At 41.9% G+C, this 19,523-nt stretch overlaps 1 protein-coding gene across 5 annotated transcripts in view; it reads right to left on the reverse strand.

The window, feature by feature from the left end:
* Positions 1-2,808: 2,808 nt before the first annotated feature.
* The window catches only part of ST3GAL1 (ST3 beta-galactoside alpha-2,3-sialyltransferase 1), a 124,278-nt gene continuing 107,563 nt past the window's right edge, over positions 2,809-19,523 (reverse strand). For all 5 annotated transcript variants that reach the window (XM_072999363.2, XM_072999359.2, XM_072999362.2 and 2 more), the window contains 3 exons: positions 12,522-12,567; positions 10,009-10,128; positions 2,809-8,869 (listed from right to left, as the gene is read on the reverse strand). In XM_072999363.2, coding sequence (XP_072855464.2) covers positions 8,696-8,869; positions 10,009-10,128; positions 12,522-12,567 — 340 coding nt within the window. In that variant the 3' untranslated portion in view covers positions 2,809-8,695. The remainder of the gene's footprint in view (positions 8,870-10,008; positions 10,129-12,521; positions 12,568-19,523) is intronic.

Here is a 19,523-nt window from a genome sequence, read left to right on the forward strand (position 1 = left end):
GGGCCTGGTTGCAAAATTGTAGCATTTTGTTATAATCGCTCATGTTGTCTGCTGTGCAGCCGTAAGAGACTTCATTTTGTGAAATAGTCTTTACAAGGCTCATCAATAGATATCTAAGTAAACCAGTAACCCCATAGAACTTCAAAAATGTTACAACTGCAGCTTGCAATAACAAAGTTGGGCCAGAAGCACATATGGATTTACTGTACTGCAGATCTCTGGTGCATCTGTAGGAGGACGTCTTGACACTCACGTGTTTTCATGAGAGCTCAACAGTTTAAGCATCTGACTGGGAAGCCAGTGGTTGTAAGTTTTATTCCCACTGGGCCTCCTTGGCAGAGACGGGATTCAATTATCTATAGGGTCCTTTACAGCTCTGCAGTTCTAAGGCTCTTATCATTACTAAATGGAAGCCGCATTCTAATACTTGAGAAGGAACCCCTAAACCTGATTTTCTGGGCCAAACCATGAGATCTAAGGAAAAGATTCCAAAACTTGACTCTTAAGATCAAAGACCGGGCCCTCTCGCTCTTGCATCAGAATGCAGAAGCTGAAAGAGCTGTCACTTTTTTCACCAGTGCAGAATGTTGGCACTTTTGAGGGCTGGAAAAAGCAACTTGACGGAAAAAGAAATGCAGCTTTAGTGGGAAAAGGAAATGCTAACACGCCATAGCCAATCAAGAGCAAAGAAGCACTGTGCCCTCTGGTGGCGTATGCCAGCTAGTTTCCTAGTCATTCAATTAAGCCCACTGTGGTGTTGCTGATAGGAAGTGTGCACCAAATAAGGGTGAAGACCTTTTTAAAGAGAGGATGGAGGACTGAAAAGTAATCTATTCTTAGAAGACTGGGGAGGAAAAAAGTCCCAAAGGCTTCTCCAAGAAATTTCAGCTCAGCGCATGTCATTCTTCAAGGTTCTGCACCTTCTCAGATGAAACTGTGGAATCGATCGGTTATACAGTGGTGCCTCGCTTGACGAGGATAATTCGTTCCGTTCAAATCGCTGTTAAGCGAAATCCTCATCAAGCGAAACAAAAAAGCCCATTGAAATGCATTGAAAACCGGTTCAATGTGTTCCAATGGGCTAAATACCTCATCGTAAAGCGAAGATCCTCCATAGGGTGACCATTTTCCGGTGCCTGTATAGCGAGGAATCCGTCCTAAAGCACAACAGGGAGCCATTTTGCACAGCGGGTGGCCATTTTAGAGCCACCAGTCAGCTGTTTTAAAATCGTCGTCTAGCAAAAAATCGGTTCCCAAAGCAGGGAACCGATCATAGTGAAGCTAATTTTTCCTATTAGAACATCGTTTTGCGATCGCAAAAGCGATCACAAAAACCTCATCAACAAACAGTTTCATCGTTTAATGAGGTAATCGCTAAGTGAGGCACTACTGTACGTGGAAGACACAAAACAAGAAATTAAAGAAAAGCATTATGACACCTCAAAGACCAATTGCTATATTTTAATGTGAGCTTTCGTGGAAGATGGTCCACTTCTTCAGACATAGGAGTGAGAATACAGAGATGACGTGGCCAAACATTTACACATGGCTCTAAGATAAAGAGGCCATGTTGGGTTATCAATTGTGTGAACCACTGTGGCATTTCATGATTCCACTGAGACTGTTCTTATTTCCAGAGTGGTGTAGCGATTTAGAGGGATGGAGTAAGACTTTGAAGACTTGAGTCCAAATCCCCATTTGACTATGGACCCCACTGGGTGCCACAGACCAGTAACACTCAGCCTAAACTACCTCACAGTGTTGTTGTGAGGATACAGGCGTACCAGTGTAACAGACAAGCAAATATTTTTTTTTAATATAAGCTAAATATCTGGCCCAGATAAATGGGCACTAAGGACATGCTTAGGAAATGGGCAGTTCTAGGGTTACCAGTTTTCACACAAAATTCATGGTAACCAGTTTTCACACAAAATTAAAAATAGACCACGTGATGTAAAACAGCAATACAGATGCAGAAGCAGGTGATACAGAGACAAATTCTAAGATGCTGTTTAATGCTCGTTGAGGGGAATTTCCACCCACTTACCCCACAAGCTGTTTACATGCTGCTCAAGAGTGCTTACCTGGCATGTATTACAACAACCATAGCCAACAAACTTTTGAAACTGCCTGAGGAAGATGGGATATATTATTACCATCAAAAGCTTACAACAATCTACTTGATTTTTCCAGTGGTTCAATAAAGGGATCACCTGCTTTTGCATTTATAACAGTTTTCACAAGTGATGCTCACCTCAAGGTGCTCTTGCTACTAGGAATGTGCCTGTAGTTCTCAGAATTCCCCATTTTGGGAGTTCCAGCTGATAGACTGCCACCTACAGACATCTAAATTTCACTCACCCAGGGAAATAGCTAGCTCAAAGGTTTCATGGCCCAGCTCCAGCCTAGCTTCCTGTTAAAAAAGAAAGCTGTCCTAGTACTTATCTCCAAACTAGTATGATGGCAGCTTCCATTTTTAACTGCAATCTAGGCTGGAACTAGGCCTTGGGGCTTTTGAGCTAGGCCGTTCTCCAGGTGAGCAAAAAGTAGGTGTGGGCCTTTCAGATGGAATTCCTAGACTGGAGAATTCTGGGTTCTGGAGTCCAAAAAAATCTAAATAGTATGTATCTAATTGCCATCTTAAGATGCTCTTTCTCTGGTATGCAAGATCGAAAGCAGGAGTGGACAATCTCAAGAAATCAAGGATCTGCTTACGGTCATTCCTTGATCGTGGAGGGCCGTGGCTGATGCCCTCCACAAGCAAGATCTCATTAACTCATGCAATAAAAAAGACACCCACCAAGCGACTTGTTACTGTAATACAAAAATTTTAATTTTAAAATCATTTGTATCATATTGAAAATATGAGCAATAAATAAGATGTCATTTAAAAAGTGTTCCTTCATTTGAAAAGAGTGATCATAAAAACAGGAATATGAGATTCATTTTTAAGAAGAAGAAGGAAAAGAAAAAGAGAACATTTCCAGAGACAAATGATCAGCAAATTTTGGAATAATGTACTTTTTGGGCTACGATTTCCAGAATACCTCAGCTGGGCTTGGGGCGGGGGGGAGATGTTGGGAACTGTATTCCCCAAAAGCAACATTTCTAAGGTCTGAAAAAAAAAAAAAACCCATCCACACTCACGGCCATCATTTGCATTGGTAAGAAAGACAGGTCAAGAGTATGAAGCTTAATTTTATATTAATTAAAATGAAAAATAAAACAAAGTAATATAAGTCCCAGAAGGAACATAGACATCAACGTATCTAGCTCAGTATTATATATAGTAATTGGAAGTGATCAGAGCCTTAATCAGGGGATTTCGCTCACAATACTGAAATGTATGGGACCAAAAATTAATATTAATACTAATACTAACAATAATAATGCTGGAAGAATGTGAACATGCCCATCCATATTTCCTTCTTGAAGGGTGTGAACCCACTTCCCTGAGCACAGATACTGCCTCCTATCACTCCTCCCCAGACAGAACGAAGCACTGCCCCCCCCTCAATGTGGAACCAATATGGCCATTGAGTGCTCAGACACTGGTGCCCCCTCTCCCCTTCTCCATTCTCTCCCCAGATACTCCAGTCTCCCAGGACCCCAAATGTAACCAATAGGACGGTGACGTCCAACGTACCAAGTCACAGGTTGAACCCGGGATGCTTGGAATGCAACATTTTATGTTTCAGGATGCTGAGCTATGATAGCCAACCATCAAGGCTTGAAGCTTTTTCCACAGCTGTGGTTCAATGTTTTAAAAACACATGAGCTTTAGCATGTCAGGGTCAAGGATGATGGGAACTGGAGTCCAAGTAAACCTAGAAGGTCACAACCTCCCCTGTGTTAAAAGAATGTGGTCTAGAAGTAAACGGCTTTTGGGTTCATGAGCAGTGAAAGGTCTTTGTTTACATGGACTCTTGAAACGCCACAAGGACGGGAGAAAACTCATAAAGCAAACTGGCCTCATCCAGCCAAATGCCCATCAGGTATCTTAGACTACAGTTCCCATCACCTCCAGCCAGCACCAGGACCAGAGACGATGGGAACCATTATCCCGTCCCTCTGGAAGGAGACATGTTTTTGGAGCCTGTCAGAGGATTGCACTATTTTTATTTAAAAAAAAAAGGAAAGAGGGACAAAGAGGGGAAAATATCCACAGTTAATAACCCTTCTTTGATTTCTGAAAATGACACTGTTTAATTTTCTTACAAAAATACTACCACAGATTCCCACTCCTCACCACATCCAGAAAGCCAGGGAAACAGCTATTTTAGAATGTACTTCAGAACTCTTATTGATGGGGGGACGAAAGGGAAGTTAATTCACCAAAGGAAAGTTTAAAATTGCCATCCTTTCCTGACAGGGCTGTTCTACCCTGACTGAAAGACGTCATCCGGGATCGCGCCCGATGGCAAAGGAAAGCCTGGCTCTCTTCCTAGATTTTTTGATTGGCATGAAACAAATAAAGATCTCCACTTGATCTCCACTCAACTAAATACTGCAGAATCTGCTGCTGGCAATACAATTTTTTTAAAACAAAAGGAAGAAGTTTTTCATTTTTGCTTCATTTTTTAAAACGGCTAACTGTTTTGGCTAAAGAAACCTTGGATTTATGTGAGAATGGGCCAGACAGTAACGGGTTCTTTGGGAATTGCATTCTACGGTCAGAATCTGTGCCTTGAACAGCATTTCCCCCATAACTGACCTCATTTTCTTTTTGACTGACCTCATTTTCTTTTTGACTGAATTTATGCACAGCATAAATTCAATGCTTGCAGGTGCCTTGAGGCTTAGGGTCCTTCCCCCCCTTTCCGTTGTCCTTCTCAGTGGTGCCAAAAACCTGCTTGAGAGAATTTCTCTCCAAAAGCAGGTTTTTAGGTCCTAAAAGGAACTCCTGGTGGGAGGGAGAACCGTCCTCCTTTCCTGCCAGCTGAGCTACATGACTGGACAATGGTTAAATTTCTTTGCTGAGAGCAAAATTAGGCTCGTTTTCAAAACTGTTATCTATTTCCACTTGTGGTTCACTTTTCAAGAAATGGTGTTTCAAAAATCCAGACCATTATTTCACAGAACCCAGTTCCTCCTGGTTCCAGCGGTTGAAGAAGATCTTTAGAAACCATTTTTTTGCTCTGGAACTCCTAGCTTCTCCTCTTGCACGCAACTTGATCAAGCATTTCAGCTTTTAGCTGCAGTTCTTCTAGTTTCAGGTTGATTTATTAAGACTTTTATTCTTGACCTACAACACGGGTTCTCAACTTTGGGTCCTGAGATGTTGTTGGACTAAAACACCCCGAAGCCTTTTCACCACTAGCTGTGCTGGCAAGGATTTCTGGGAGTTGTAGTCCAAGAACATCTGAGGAGCCAATGTTGTAAAGCACTGCCAAGGATTAAAGTTTCAGGTTAAAAAAATAAATAAAAATACTGACCCGGTCTTGTGCTTTTAATGGGAGCGTGATCTGCTGAAACTCATTTCTAATGTTGAAAAATAAATCTTCAGTTATTTGCATTTTTGTTTGTTTTTCATATTTTGGGGTGGGGGATGTGAAACTAATTTTTGTGTGCAAAAAGCTTGTATTTTGTGTCAAAAACATGTTGTTTTCTGCAAAATGCAACCTTTTCTATGGAGAAGACTGCAATTTTTTTTGGTTCAGTGGGGAAAATGCTAAACTTTTTATTCTTCAGGGGAGAAAAATATGACATCTTTTGTCATTTGTTTTTGGTATTCCAAACTGGCAATACAGCCTTTCTTTTCAGGGGCAAGAATGAATATTTGTTACCCATTAATTCTACAGAAATAGTTGATGTTCAAGGCACAAGCGTGGAGATGAGCAAAAAAGCTGGCAAACCAACCACAGAACCTAAACAATTCCAGTGCTGACAATATTGTTGCTGAAACACTGAAAGACAGCTTGAATTATGTCTATGCCACAAAATATATGAAGACGTAACTTACTGGTAGCCTGGCCAGCGTGAGCCTAGATGCCATTGTTTTTAATATATACAACAGGACCCTTGTATTCACGGAATCAGTATCTGCTGATTCACTTTTCCAGTCTGAAACCATTAAATATATTAAAAGAAAAATCCTAGAAATATGTATTTCTAAAGATGAAGTTACCAGAACTGACCTGTAGAGGGAGCCAGAGGCCTTGAAAAATATATATCTATGATGTAATTACCAGAGCAGGCCACTAGGGGGAGCCAGAGACCATGTTATATATAATATTGATTGTTAAAATAGTGTTTGCTATAATTTGCGTATTTCAGTATTCACGGATGTGGGAGTCCTAATTGATATGGTAACTGCCCCTTCTGTTCTGAAGAAAAAAAGCAACTAGAGGAGCCTGATGGAGAACAACTAATTTGGGGTGCAGCCCAATTTATAGTCTGATTGGGGAAAAAATAGGAAGTTTAAGCAGGCCAGTCTGAACAACACATTTATCATATTGGCCAAAATCCTGCCACTCAGTATAGGGAATCACATTAGAGGAGGTTGATGCAGTGAATGGAGATTGGGCGGTGGGGGGGGGAATTCCTCTGCCAGCTCCATCAATTCAAATGGGTCTACTCTAACTGCAACTTACTTTAGCTATTTGAATCAACAGAAAGTACAGAGGAGTTGATCCATTGATTCAATCCGCCTATTCAAGTGGAATTCATTATGCTAAACAACTGGAATCTCGGCCAGGATGTAGTTTGATCCTGAAAAGGAGACATTATCGAAAGAAATTTTTCAAAGAAAATTTTCTGGTAAGATTTCCAGAAAGCTTTCTTTTTCTTTTCTTATCCTCCTCCTCCTATATTTGTATATTTTATAATTCTTTTAAAAAACACACACACACACATGACACAGTCATCTAAATTCCAGGAAGAACGTTTCTGAAGAAAGACTCCCATCTCATGTTGTTCGTTTCCCCCCTCAGGGTATACTGTGTCAGAAGGTCTTATGCCGCGTATCATGAGGTAATTTGAAAATGGTTCTGTTCACACAATCGTCCTCTTAATGTTATCATGATTAATTCTTCTTGGATTGCCTTCCCAAGAACCATCTCCTCCACTTTGCCTACCACAAGATAATATTTTCCAGAGTGCCGTAGTCTTCTCTTTTTGCAGTCAAGACCTCCCCTGATGCCACGGCGCCTTGAAGACTGTTCATTATCTCGTGTTCTTTAGATGGCTAACGAGAGTGCTCTTATAGACGTCATCCAGTCCAGTGGGACTTTCTCCTGCCCTCAATCAATACGGAACTCCATCTTGAATCCAGGTGTCAACATTAATATACCATCCCAGAATTCTACACATGCTCTGCATCCAGAGCATCGTCAATGCCTCCCCCCAAACACACAACCTTTCCTTCTGCACCAACACCATCACAATGGTCAACCACAGCTGTAAAAACAGAGGAGGGGAGGAGGGAAGAAGCCAAAACCCCACCTTTAAAAAAATTAAATGTTCTTCAAAATAAAGCAAACTTGTTTACCTCTCTTTAAAAAAGGAAAGAAAACGGAAACCGACACACTGGTTCACAGTTTGAGAACATTTCAAGTAGACAGAAGAAAGGTGTGGATACAGCATGAGGTGATAGAGCAGAACTGGACTTTGGTCAGTTTACTTCCTATAAAAGAAGTTGAAGTAGGGGCTTCCGTTTCTGAGGGAGTCAGACTGACAAATTACCCTCTCCTTTCAAGGTCCAGATATTTTGTAAAGGCACATGTCAGTGACAGGCATGTGTGTGTGTGTGTGGAGAGAGAGAAAGATAAATATAAAAATAGCTCAGTCAAACCTTCTGTATTAGAAGAGAAATCAGAGATTAAGCAGCAGTCGGAAGGATATTTCAAGAAGGTAAACAATATCGACTAATTTACTCCATGATCGTCGTTTACAAACCCTTCCTGCTTTTCATCCTTGTTTATGGCTATGATGATTAATAATAATATGCTTTGCACAAAAATAATATCTGAAAATGAAAGAGTTTTGTACAAATTTTCCAGATGCCGGCAAGTGCGTGCTGGTGCCAAGGCGCCCACCAGAGAAAAATTTACAATTGGATGGCATACAAAATGGGCGCCAGCAAGCCACGCCACAGATGCTCTTGAGAGAAGATCAAGAACAAAATAAGCCCCTTTGAGGTAATCTTGAATCGAGAAAATATTTCACATCCACTGACGTCAGGATGGAAACCTTGCTAGTTTCTTTTCTCTTTCTTTCTTTCTTTCTTTCTTTCTTTCTTTCTTTCTTTCTTTCTTTCTTTCTTTCTTTCTTTCTTTCTTTCTTTCTTTCTTTCGCTTCTCTTTTGCTATGTTTTCCCTCAGAGAAAACCCAAGGTATGTATTCGGACGCTCTTAGAAAAGGAGAGGGGGATCCGCTGGCTTTCTTTATAACTTTCGTGAGGCAAAATTCCAGCTTCAAAATACCTTCCAAGAGAAGGACGGAGCAGGGACGTGTCTTTTCCAGCACCACTTTCAAAGGAGTTTTACCACATCCTTCAATCATCGGTTAAAAACAAAGGAAAATCGAGGCCGATTCATGGTGCTGAGAGACACTGCTTGCTCATTCTGATCCAGCAGTCGGTGGTGGCTTCATCAGCTGAGGCGCAAGATATTGACTGTTCCAAATCCTTGTTTCTTCTCGTAAATTTACCTGTAATCCCTGCAGGTAGAGATCACTGCTTGGCTTGCAACCAGGGTCATCTTCCCTTGAAGAAGTGTATTTTATCAATTGAGGCCAGAGTCAATGTGAGGTTAGATTCAAAGTCCCCATCGTGGACGCCCGTCTGACGAAAAGCCCCTGCCGAGGGATTGTTTTCCCAGTAATGGTGCCAGTTTCCTTTGCTGTCTGCCCCAAAGCCATATAGACTTACCTAGAAAGAGAGAGAGAGAGAGAGAAAGAATCTTTGTTAAATTCTAGCTTTTAAATGTATTTTATTGATTTCAAATATTTTTGTGCCAGCACAGATTGGAAGTCGTCATGGCGACAAAGCCATGCTACCCGTTGCTTTTGCATGAGGGGGGACATGAATGGTTCCAAATTGTCCCCAACAATACATTCTTTAATTCGTACGTAACCTCTCTTTCTACCAGCCTCAAACAAAGCATAAGCCATTTGCTTTTCGATTTTATGTCAGGCCATTTGCTCTTTTTGATTTTATTATGTTTTTCATTGTGGTTGAGTGTGTTTTGCATTTTCAGGGTTTCAGAGACCCACGGTGACTTGTGGGGACAGAAATCTGGACCCCGTACTGACAACACTCGGCTACCCCTGGTATAAAATCAAGTCTTGCACAGATTTTTGTCAAGGGTTGCCATCCCTTGACTTCAATCCAAAATACGGGATATGTGCATTTTGTAAAGAAATATTTTTAAAATGAACTGAGTGGTGGTCTATGGCTCCAGTTCCTGGTGTGTCGGGAATCCACTCCAGATGTTAGTCTGTAATTTACAGGAGGTATGTATGGTGTAGAACCTATTTGAGCAATAAGGGTTCAACACTTTGGATAAGTTCTGTAAAGTGAAGATTGAAACTCAGGGTGAATTTCTAACATCCCCAAAAGTCAAGTCACTGCAACATATACAGTATAAGATGCCCTTAATATATAGAACTAATATTCTATGCATGCATTAAAAATCACAAGCCACTTGCAAGAAAAAAAATGTGGCAGACCTCCATTAGCATGATTTATAGGGATTCACTTTCAAGATTAAAGTGCTCAAAGCCCTGAAATTCTTTCCGTTACAAGTACATTTTTGGATATTGAAATATTTTATGTAAAAATTTGAATCTGTTTCAGTTTAAAAAACGGAAACAAAACTCTCTGGCATCTGTAGTCTAGAGCAGTGTTCCCCAACCTTGGGCCTCCAGATGTTCTTGGACTTCAGCTCCCAGAATTCCTGGATAGCAAAAGTGGTGGTGAAGACTTCTGGGAGTTGTAGTCCAAGAACATCTGGAGGCCCAAGGTTGGGGACCACTGGTCTAGAGAATGAAGCTTAGCTTTGCACGCACCTCATCGCAGACATGAAGGGCAAATATGACGGACAGAAAGCCTGTTGATGGGTATCTTCCATGGTGTTGTAACCAGCTGTCATACACGTATTTTATAAAGACGGGATGATAAACCAGGATCTGCTTAGAAAGAAGTGAGATGACTTGTTAGTTTCATTGCAAATATTCAAAGATTGTGAAACAGTCATTGTTTTGAACTAGAGTTTAGAAGAAGATACCTGGCCCATCACAGAGGGTTCAAGAAAACATTTTTTTTCAACTTCTGGATGCAATCCCAAATGCAAAAGAAACTACAGTGGTGCTTTGCTTTATGATTGCCCCGTTTAACAATGAAACCGCATTACGATGAACTTTTTGCGATCCCTTTTGCGATTGCAAAACGATGCTTCCTATGGGGGAATTTCGCTTTGCAATGATCGGTTCCCTGCTTCAGGAACTGATTCTTCGCAAAACGACAATTTTCCAACAGCTGATCGGTGGTTTCAAAATGGCCACCGGGTAAACAAAATGGCCCCCCGCTGTTTTCTGGGACGGATTTCTCACTGCATAGGCAGTGAAAATGGGTGCCCTATGGAGGATCCTCGCTGGACGGTGAGTTTACAGCCCTTTGGAACGCATTAAATGGGTTTTAATGCGTTTCAATGGATTTTTTCTTTTCGTATTACATTTTCGTTCTACAGCGATTTCGCTGGAACAAATTATCGTTGTAATGCAAGGCACCACTGTATTAAAAAGATATTTGGAAGTAGATGAACTTCCCTGGATTCGAGATCACTGAACTCAAATTCATTAGTGCAGTACAATGGGACCCCTGAGGCTGTCCTTAGAACAACAGTTCTGTCTTTGTGTATTCTTCTTGCTAACCTAAAAGCTGGAATAGGCATGGCTATCGGGGCCCCATCTTCCCTCATTATGGTGATAAATCAGTGGTAAGCAGCTAGTAATTGGAAGCAAAATCAGAAGCTTCTGCCCAGTGAGTTTCCACGCATCTGAACCCAGATCTCTATGATCCTAGTCCAGCAGTCACCCCTCAAATGTATGTTGGCAAAAAATAACTCCATGTTAAATGAAGGCAAAATTGCACACATTGCTCAGTGCGAGGAGAAAATGAGGGAGGAAGAGAATTACAAGCGACACTTTGAACAAATCAATAGCAACATGTTGTTGAGCAAATCACCAGAGGTACAGTTCTCACAGCTGCCATTAGGTGGAGCTAGAGCTGCACCTTGACCTCAACTTGATCAAATTCAGCTTGCAAACTTTCCTTTGAATAAAACTTTTAACAGCTTTAGATTCAAATGGCTGGACTTGATTTAGCTTATCCTGTCTGAAATTTCACCAATATGGGACAGGAGGTGGGAAAAGTTACTTTTTTCTGGACTACAGCTGCTAAGCTTTTGATCCACTGCACCCATTGTTATGCTTGCAGGAGAATTCTGGAAGTTAAGAGTCCAAAAAGTTTTCCAGTATCTGCATGGGGCTGTGAAGGGGCAGGAACTAAGCTTCCTTCCTTCCTTCCTTCCTTCCTTCCTTCCTTCCTTCCTTCCTTCCTTCCTTCCTTCCTTCCTTCCTTCCTTCCTTCATCAGCTCCTTCCTTCCTTCCTTCCTTCCTTCCTTCCTTCCTTCCTTCCTTCCTTCCTTCCTTCCTTCCTTCCTTCCTTCCTTCCTTCATCAGCTCCTTCCTTCCTTCCTTCCTTCCTTCCTTCCTTCCTTCCTTCCTTCCTTCCTTCCTTCCTTCATCAGCTCCTTCCTTCCTTCCTTCCTTCCTTCCTTCCTTCCTTCCTTCCTTCCTTCCTTCCTTCCTTCCTTCCTTCCTTCCTTCCTTCATCAGCTCCTTCCTTCCTTCCTTCCTTCCTTCCTTCCTTCCTTCCTTCCTTCCTTCCTTCCTTCCTTGACAGATGGAGTAATTGGAAAACAGGGGAGGTTACAAGCGGGAGAAAACCTATAAAATTGAAGGATCAAAGCCTCCTATAGAAGCAATTTAAGACTGCAAGCCTTTGTTAAACCTATGACAGTGCAAAAATGCATAACATCATGGTTTGCAATCTTAGGGGGAACCACCTTAACCATAGTTTTGCTAGGCTGGATGCAAAAACTGGAAGAAAAATGAAAGCATTAAATTAAGTCTCCAGTACAGTGTTGGTACTGGTAGGAAGGAAAAGGAGGAGGAAGAGAGTACAGCCGTACCTTCGTTTATGAATTTAATGCATTCTCTGGGACATTTTGTAATGCGAAAAATACATAAACGGAAAACACAGTTTCCCATAGGGATACATGCATGGGGGCAGTGCTATAAACCTCCCAGGTGCAATGGATTCCGGGGAAACTTTCTTTGTATTGTGAAGAAAAATTGTAAACCGAGGCATTATTTTCAATGGATTTTCATTCGTAAACCGAAAATTATGTTAACCGAGGTGTTTGTAAACTGAGGTATGCTTGTACATGTGAGCAGAGAAGTGGTATATCAACCACCAGAAATTCCAGACTCTAACCAGATCAAAGCAATAACTCACCTTGTCTTTGTTTGCTTTTATTTTACGGGGAACTGGAATATATGTGCTGTTAAAGAAAGACATAGTTGAGTCAATAAAAGCTGAATGATTTGAACAAATAGTAATAAAAACATGCGGTCATTTCTAAGTTCAGGGTTTCAGTAAACATAAACTTTCTAAGTAAGAGATGAAATAAAAATGCAGAGCTGGTTCATTTCGAAGAAAAGGTCTCAACTGCTGGACGGACAGTTTGCCGCCCTGGAACAGCATAGCTGGCGTTTGCCCCAACGTCCTGGATGGGCGCGAGACTGTCCCAGGTCACGTGACTGGTTTGGGTGTGGGAGTGCGGTTATTTAAGCAAGCACTCCCACTTGATCGCCCTCTTTCCTGTTCGGGCACCCGCCCGCCCTCCCTATTTCTAGTGTGCTTTTTATGGTCGCCGGATAGGAATTTTTGACCTTCATCCTGATTGGCTTTTGGATGTGGGGATTTTTCGCCTATCCCACACTGGAAAAGGGTTGTTGGCATTTTTGGTGGTGGTTGATTTGGTCACATTGGCAGGTAATGCGAAAAAACAGCTAGTCTCGGTGTGTCCCGTTTGTAATTCAGGTAAGCCAACAGCGCATCCGACCTCCCGGCTCTGCGGATCGTGCGATTACAGGGCCGGTGTGGGGAAGATGCGCTGGGCCACTTCCGGACCAACAGCCATCAATTAAGGATGTCTTAAGGTCTGGAGGTGTTTATTAGCGGCCGGTCGGGTTCCTGCTGTCTTTAAGACTGCTGGAACCTGTGGCCGGGGACTCGCCCAATGACGGATCAGGGGGTATTTGGATTCCCCTGCCTTCACCTGTTTCCGCACTACAGCAGGCCCCCTCTTTTGATAACGTTTGAAGATATAGATTGATGTGATTTGATTTTATAGAGTGTGGCCCGTATTTAATCCATATCACTGTCTCGCGTCTTTATTCTGGGACGGAGGGGGCAAAGAAAGGAAACCTGGAGAAAAAAAAATTAATGCAACTCTAACAGGTATCTGCAAGTGAGCAATTCACCTTTAACAACTGAGTGAGCTTCTCTGCTGTCATTCAAATGTTTATACACATTGGTTTTAGTATTCTTTCTCAGCCTTTTTATGGTGAGAAACTCTGCACGTCCTGCTTCACAATAGCATTCCTATATTTGCTCAAGAGGACAGGAAAGGGAGAAGCAGGAAAAACGTTTAGGAGACAATCCTGGTGAAATTCACACTTTTTGTTAGGCCCAGAAGTGTCTTTGGCATTCTGGTCTCGATGAAGTCACTGCCAGTTAAAAAACCACCCCTCCACTAAGAGAAACCAGTGCCTCCTTAAACCCTGTCAGGAGTTCTTGAGAAAACCCCAAATCAAATCTTTATTGAATGTTTCAGTTCATGTTTATTACAATCTTTGCCTTGATTTTGTTATATTTTAAATTACTTTGCTTTCTTCAGCCATGGTTCCAGTTCATTATATTTATTTAGATTGCTCCCTTGTCCTGATGATTTTACAGGCAGGAATTTCATGGCAGAGAGTATGGATTCTCCTCTTTTCCTTGCTCCCGCTTTTCCCCCGGCCAGGAAACAAAACACAGTCAGATAATGTGCCATAGGGAGATCAATGTCTATTCCATGCATCCATTGCTATTTACAAAATCATTTTTTCCCCATGTCCCACTTGCATTAACAAGGAAAAGAAGCTGAGCAAAGTGCATTGGGAGAACATCTTTTTGTACTGCAAGGGGAATCCAGCTTAAATGGATTTTTAAAAAAGGGAACCACTGTATAGCTCAGAAGTTTAGGCATCTGATTTTAGAGCCAGAGTTTGGGAGTTCAATTCCCCACTGGGCCTTCTGAACAGGGGCTGGACGTGATGATGCATAGGGTCCCTTCCAGCTCTGCAGTTCTTAGATGACGATGGAAGTGTAATTTAAGTCACAGTTGAAATCACTATTCAGAAAGATTTGGTTTAATTGTGTGATCCCTCCCTCCAGGAAACAGTAACCTTGCTTATGCTACTTATGTCACTTAAGGCTCAGTCACACTGACAACTACTTGAATCAGGTTTTGCTTAAATAAAATCTATTTTAAAAACCTCAGCTACACGGAAGCACATATTTTTTTCTTGCCCAGGAATTGTGGTTTCTTTCTTTCTTTTAAATATCAGAAGTGAGGTATTTTACTGGGCCAACAGAAGGTCATTTATTTTAATGTGGATGTAAAATTGATTAATTTTCCATTTGTTCAGCATACGTGAATGCCTCTGTTGGTATAAACTGTATCTGTTGCCTCATGCTGGCTGCCTCCCACAGGCACTCACTGCTTCTACTATAGGCTCGCTTTTAATATTTTTTTTAAAAAAGGGGAAATTGCAATAGTCTGACATGACAGTGAAAATATGTAAGCCAGGGAAGAGAGGAAGGGTAAAAGCACTCCCTCTTCCTTTGCAAAGCAAAACTGACCAAAGAAATGTACTGTACAATATTGGAAGCCTCTTCACTTTGCTTTCACTTTGTTAAAGACTTGCCTTTTTCTACACAAAACTGCAGAAGGATATTTGCCACACTGAAAGAATCTGCATCGGGTAGGAAATTAAGTATTAGAGGAAATCTTGGATATGCTAATCAGTCCATCAATCAATGTGCCATTATTACTGGAGACACAAACTCAGTTTGAGAGCTGCCCATTTTTCTGATTCTATCCCCCCAAACTGAGTACTAGGTGACACAAAGGGATTAACCTAAATAAACAATACAGAGGACCCCACAAAAATGAGTCTCCTATCTGAGGACTAGTAAGCTATATTTGTACACTGCCACTTTTTAAGAAAAAGATTATCTGAGTGCCTAGTGTCATCACATAAAACTAGAATTTAGAGTTGCTACATTATAGTGAGAACTTTTCAGCTTTAAAATTATCAGCCAATTAAAAAAGCATATTAAGAATTAGGTTCCCTTGACATTTAGCCCAGTCGTGTCTGACTCTAGGGGGCGGTGCTCATCCCCGTTTCCAAGCCACAGAGCCAGCATTTGTCCGAAGACAGTTTCCGTGGTCATGTGGCCAGCGCAACTAGGCACAGAATGCCGTTACCTTCCCACCGAGATGGTCCCTATTTATCTACTTGCACTTTTGCATGCTTTCGAACTGCTAGGTTGGCAGAAGCTGGGACAAGCGACAGGAGCTCACTCTGTCACATGGATTTGATCTTGTGATGGCTAGTCTTCCGACCTTGCAGCACAGAGGCTTCTGCGGTTTAACCCGCAGCGCTACCACGTCCCCTATTAAGAATTAAAAGAGATTAAAATTAAAAAGCTGATTTAGGTTTTACAATCTTTAAATCTTCTTTTTCTTAATTTAACCATTGTTTTTTATCCACTCCGGACTGAGCACATCTCTGTGCGTTCTCTGGACAGATACTCTGATCTCTGTGGCTAGGGAGCCAGGTTTTCTAGTGTCAGAAGAGAAGAACTTTGGACCCATTGCAAGTAAATTCTCCCAAGTAGACAAGTTGTCCATGTCAGGAGCTGCCATTTCCTAAGCTGAGTCCCCCACCAGTGCAACCCTATCACTTCATCTCTGCACCCTACTGCCACCACCGTCGTGCATTGCGTTAGTCAGAGATGTTCAGGCTGGGCTGTGTCTTCTGATGCCATGGACAAATAGTTACATGCTAAAAATATATATATAAACCACTTCTGAGAACTCTGTACTGGGAAAACCTGAAAAAGGGTCTCCATGAGTCAGAATTTTGATGACACATGGTTATTGCTAAGGAAATGTACTACTGTGACTTATTGTTCCTATCATACTTATGGAGGAGAATGGGGACAAAACCAGAATGATCTAGGAGCTGGTTTCTTCACCTACTTTATGCACAGCCTCTATCTTTTGTTTGCTCTGTTTTGGTTGGATTAGCACCTACTCATGAAACTTTCAGAGTACAGTAGTAATGCTGGTTAATAAATTTAGGAGAATCTACAAATCACAATCAGCTGTGCCATTCCCTGTGCGGTCCACGGGTTGAATGATGGTATGCTACTGAATGCCAAGGGTACAAGGATACAATAGGTTTATCTTCTAATGTCTGGCAGGTGCTGCATTTTGAAGGCATCTGACCAGCTTCTACGGGAAACAGTCAATGGGCTGTTGATATAATCTAGGAAGGTTCTTCTCATATTGCTGTGATTTCGCTGCCTGCTTGATTTGTTGAGTTCTTCCATATTAAGTTCATGGCCAGGGAATGTAGAGATTGGTAACACAGGGAGCTGTACATTCCCAAAATATGAGAATATGGAGCTTTCTTCAGTTTTAACTCCAAGAATCCCTGGGGATACAGAGAGCTGTATTCAAAAAAACTAATTTTCCAAGTTCTGGAATTAGATGGCTTACAAGGTGCTATTGGACTGTCATTCTCAGGCTTCTTCACCATTGGCTATGACTCATCATAGGCTTATGGGAGTTCCACTCCAATAACACCCAAAGTACAGTACTCCCCATCTCTTGGCTAGGTTGATTTATTGGGCTGCCAGTGTACAAACCCTTTAATGAGAGTTAAGTTAAAAATAGCCACCCATATCTCATGACTGTACAGATAATAAAAAAGCCCAAAGCTTATATCAAGTGTCTTCCTGGTAACTACAGACAGCTGGTTAGTGTCTTACTTCAACAAAAGAGATGATTCATTTTGCAATAAGAGATCTGACCAATTTTAATCATGAAACTTTCATTTCATTTTTAATCTGGTGACCTAGCATGGCAGGATTGTCAGCAGACTGGAGAATTTCAGCAGGCTGTCCTTAGAAGAACAGTAATGTCTTTATGTATTCTTCTTGCTAACCTAAAAGCTGGAATAGGCATGGCTACCAAGGCCCCATTATGGTGATAAATCAGTGGTAAGCAGCTAGCAATCGGAAGCAAAATCAGGCCACTGGGAGAGCATCAGTTGGCCCACAACTAATGCAATGAGCATCAACTGGTCCGCTTTCATGGCTAAAAGGAGCCCGTTCCCATTTGTCCAGGTTTAGATTTAATAGACACATATTGGTTATGACCTTGGCATCTCTTCCACTTGTGGTCCAGGTCAGCTTCTGGTTTCCCTCCTAGATGTCCTAATGATCATCCACTACAAGGACAGGGCAAGGCACTTCTAAAGCCATTGGCAGTGCCAGCTCCACTGCAGGGGCAACTTGATTCCAAGTTGCAAACCCAAATTGAATTTCCCAAATTCTTTGCTGAATCGTCTCCGTCAGTCAATCCGGCTGCAATGGGTTCTCAAGGAATCTTGAGAGCCGAGGCTGTCAGGGTTAGGAAAGCAGGAAGCCCAAGACCCTGATCTTTGTTTAGTTTGTTGCTATGATATCTCATTTCACTGGAACTAGAAACACCATTTGCTGCTGGGAAAAAGTGCTTCTTAGCCCTGCTTCTAAAAGAGCTCAGCCATGATGATGGAAATGCAATGAGGAATGTGGTTGTGCAAGCCCCATGGCTACTGATTGGACAGCGCCTGTGCCATCCTGGCCATGAATAATGCACATACCCTTCTCTGGGAGTCAAACACCTCATCATACAGCATGGTCAATTTACATTTTTATGTTCTAGTGCCCAGAACCCCAGCTAGCAGGGCCAGTTGCCTTGACGGCTGGTGGATTCTGGGATTTGTAGTTCCAAAATTCACTTTACCAAGCTCTACTTCGGGAGCACTGAAGTCTTTAAGCTCCTCTTCTGCTTATCTAACCTTCCCAATTTGGCTCACTCTTGCAATTGCAGACTGCTAAAATTCTCCTGCTCCCTCTCCATCTGATATCTATTCTTTGGTGCCTCCCTGACCCTTCCGTTTCATTTACTGAGTCTGTAAAACAGCTGTGGTTCTGATCCAGGACGATTCAGACATCAGCATCTGGATGGCGGTCGTCTTCCCATTGCTAAATGAGGGCCTACCAAGCTCCACTCAGGAAATTTACAATGCAAGGAGTACAATGGCAGTCTCAGAGATGCAAACGTGGATTTATGAACCAGGGTTCCTGGAAGTGGAAAGGAGGGATGAGCAGACTCCAGGGGTCAAAGCAGATGTCAAAAACCAGAAGCGGCCAAAACCTACTGCTGGTATTTGAAAGAGAATTTTGCAAATACAATAAAATAATAAAATCATCATCCTTGTAGAGATGCAGAGCTGGAAGATGCTTTATAGAACTGCGCTTGCTGAAGATGCAATTGTTCTGTCTGGGTTGAGTCTGAATTTTTATTTGATGGGCAAATGGGATTTTTTTTGGGGGTGCGGGCTCCGGAGATAGGATATTTGGAGACCTTTGGAGCCTGCTTGCAGCCTCTGGGACATAGGTTCCCATGCCTGGGACAAGGGGAGGAGTCACCACAGTAGACACGTTCTAAATGGGCGGTATAGAAATCTAATAAATAAATAAATAAATAAATAAATAAATAAATAAATAAATAAATAAATAAATAAATAAATAAATAAATAAATAAATAAATAAATAGGGGGATGGTTCCATTTTTGGTCTCAAGTGGGCTAGAAAGGATGTGTTGCCTTCCCCAATCTGGAAGCCCTCTGGATGAGTTGGACTTCAAACCTCCCCCCCCCAATCATCCTGTCCATACAAAGTTGGTAGCTGGGGATGATGGACAATGTTGTCTACCCCATCGTCTGCATGCCAGGTTGGGGAAGGTTATAGGAATACCTATGTGCCCATGATGAGGACTGCTTAAAACAGAAGGCTACCCTCACAGATACTCATCCTTTATCTTCCTGGTGCTTTTTTGGCTATAAGGAGCGAAACCTGGAAAACTGAAATGTCCTTGTAACATACATATAGAAGTTTGAGTTAAAAGGTAGGGTGGGTCTCTTCCTTCTTCTCCACCAAGTGACTCTGAATAACTTTCTGCAAGAGATATCAGCAGGTAGACCACAGAGGTGTCTATGGGATAAGGCTCATGGCAGTTTCCTATCCCATTCTATAAGCTTCTTCTGCTCTTATCTCTGATCAGTGATCAGA

This window comes from Pogona vitticeps, chromosome 4, assembly GCF_051106095.1.
Source record: "Pogona vitticeps strain Pit_001003342236 chromosome 4, PviZW2.1, whole genome shotgun sequence".
Classification (NCBI taxonomy): domain Eukaryota; kingdom Metazoa; phylum Chordata; class Lepidosauria; order Squamata; family Agamidae; genus Pogona; species Pogona vitticeps.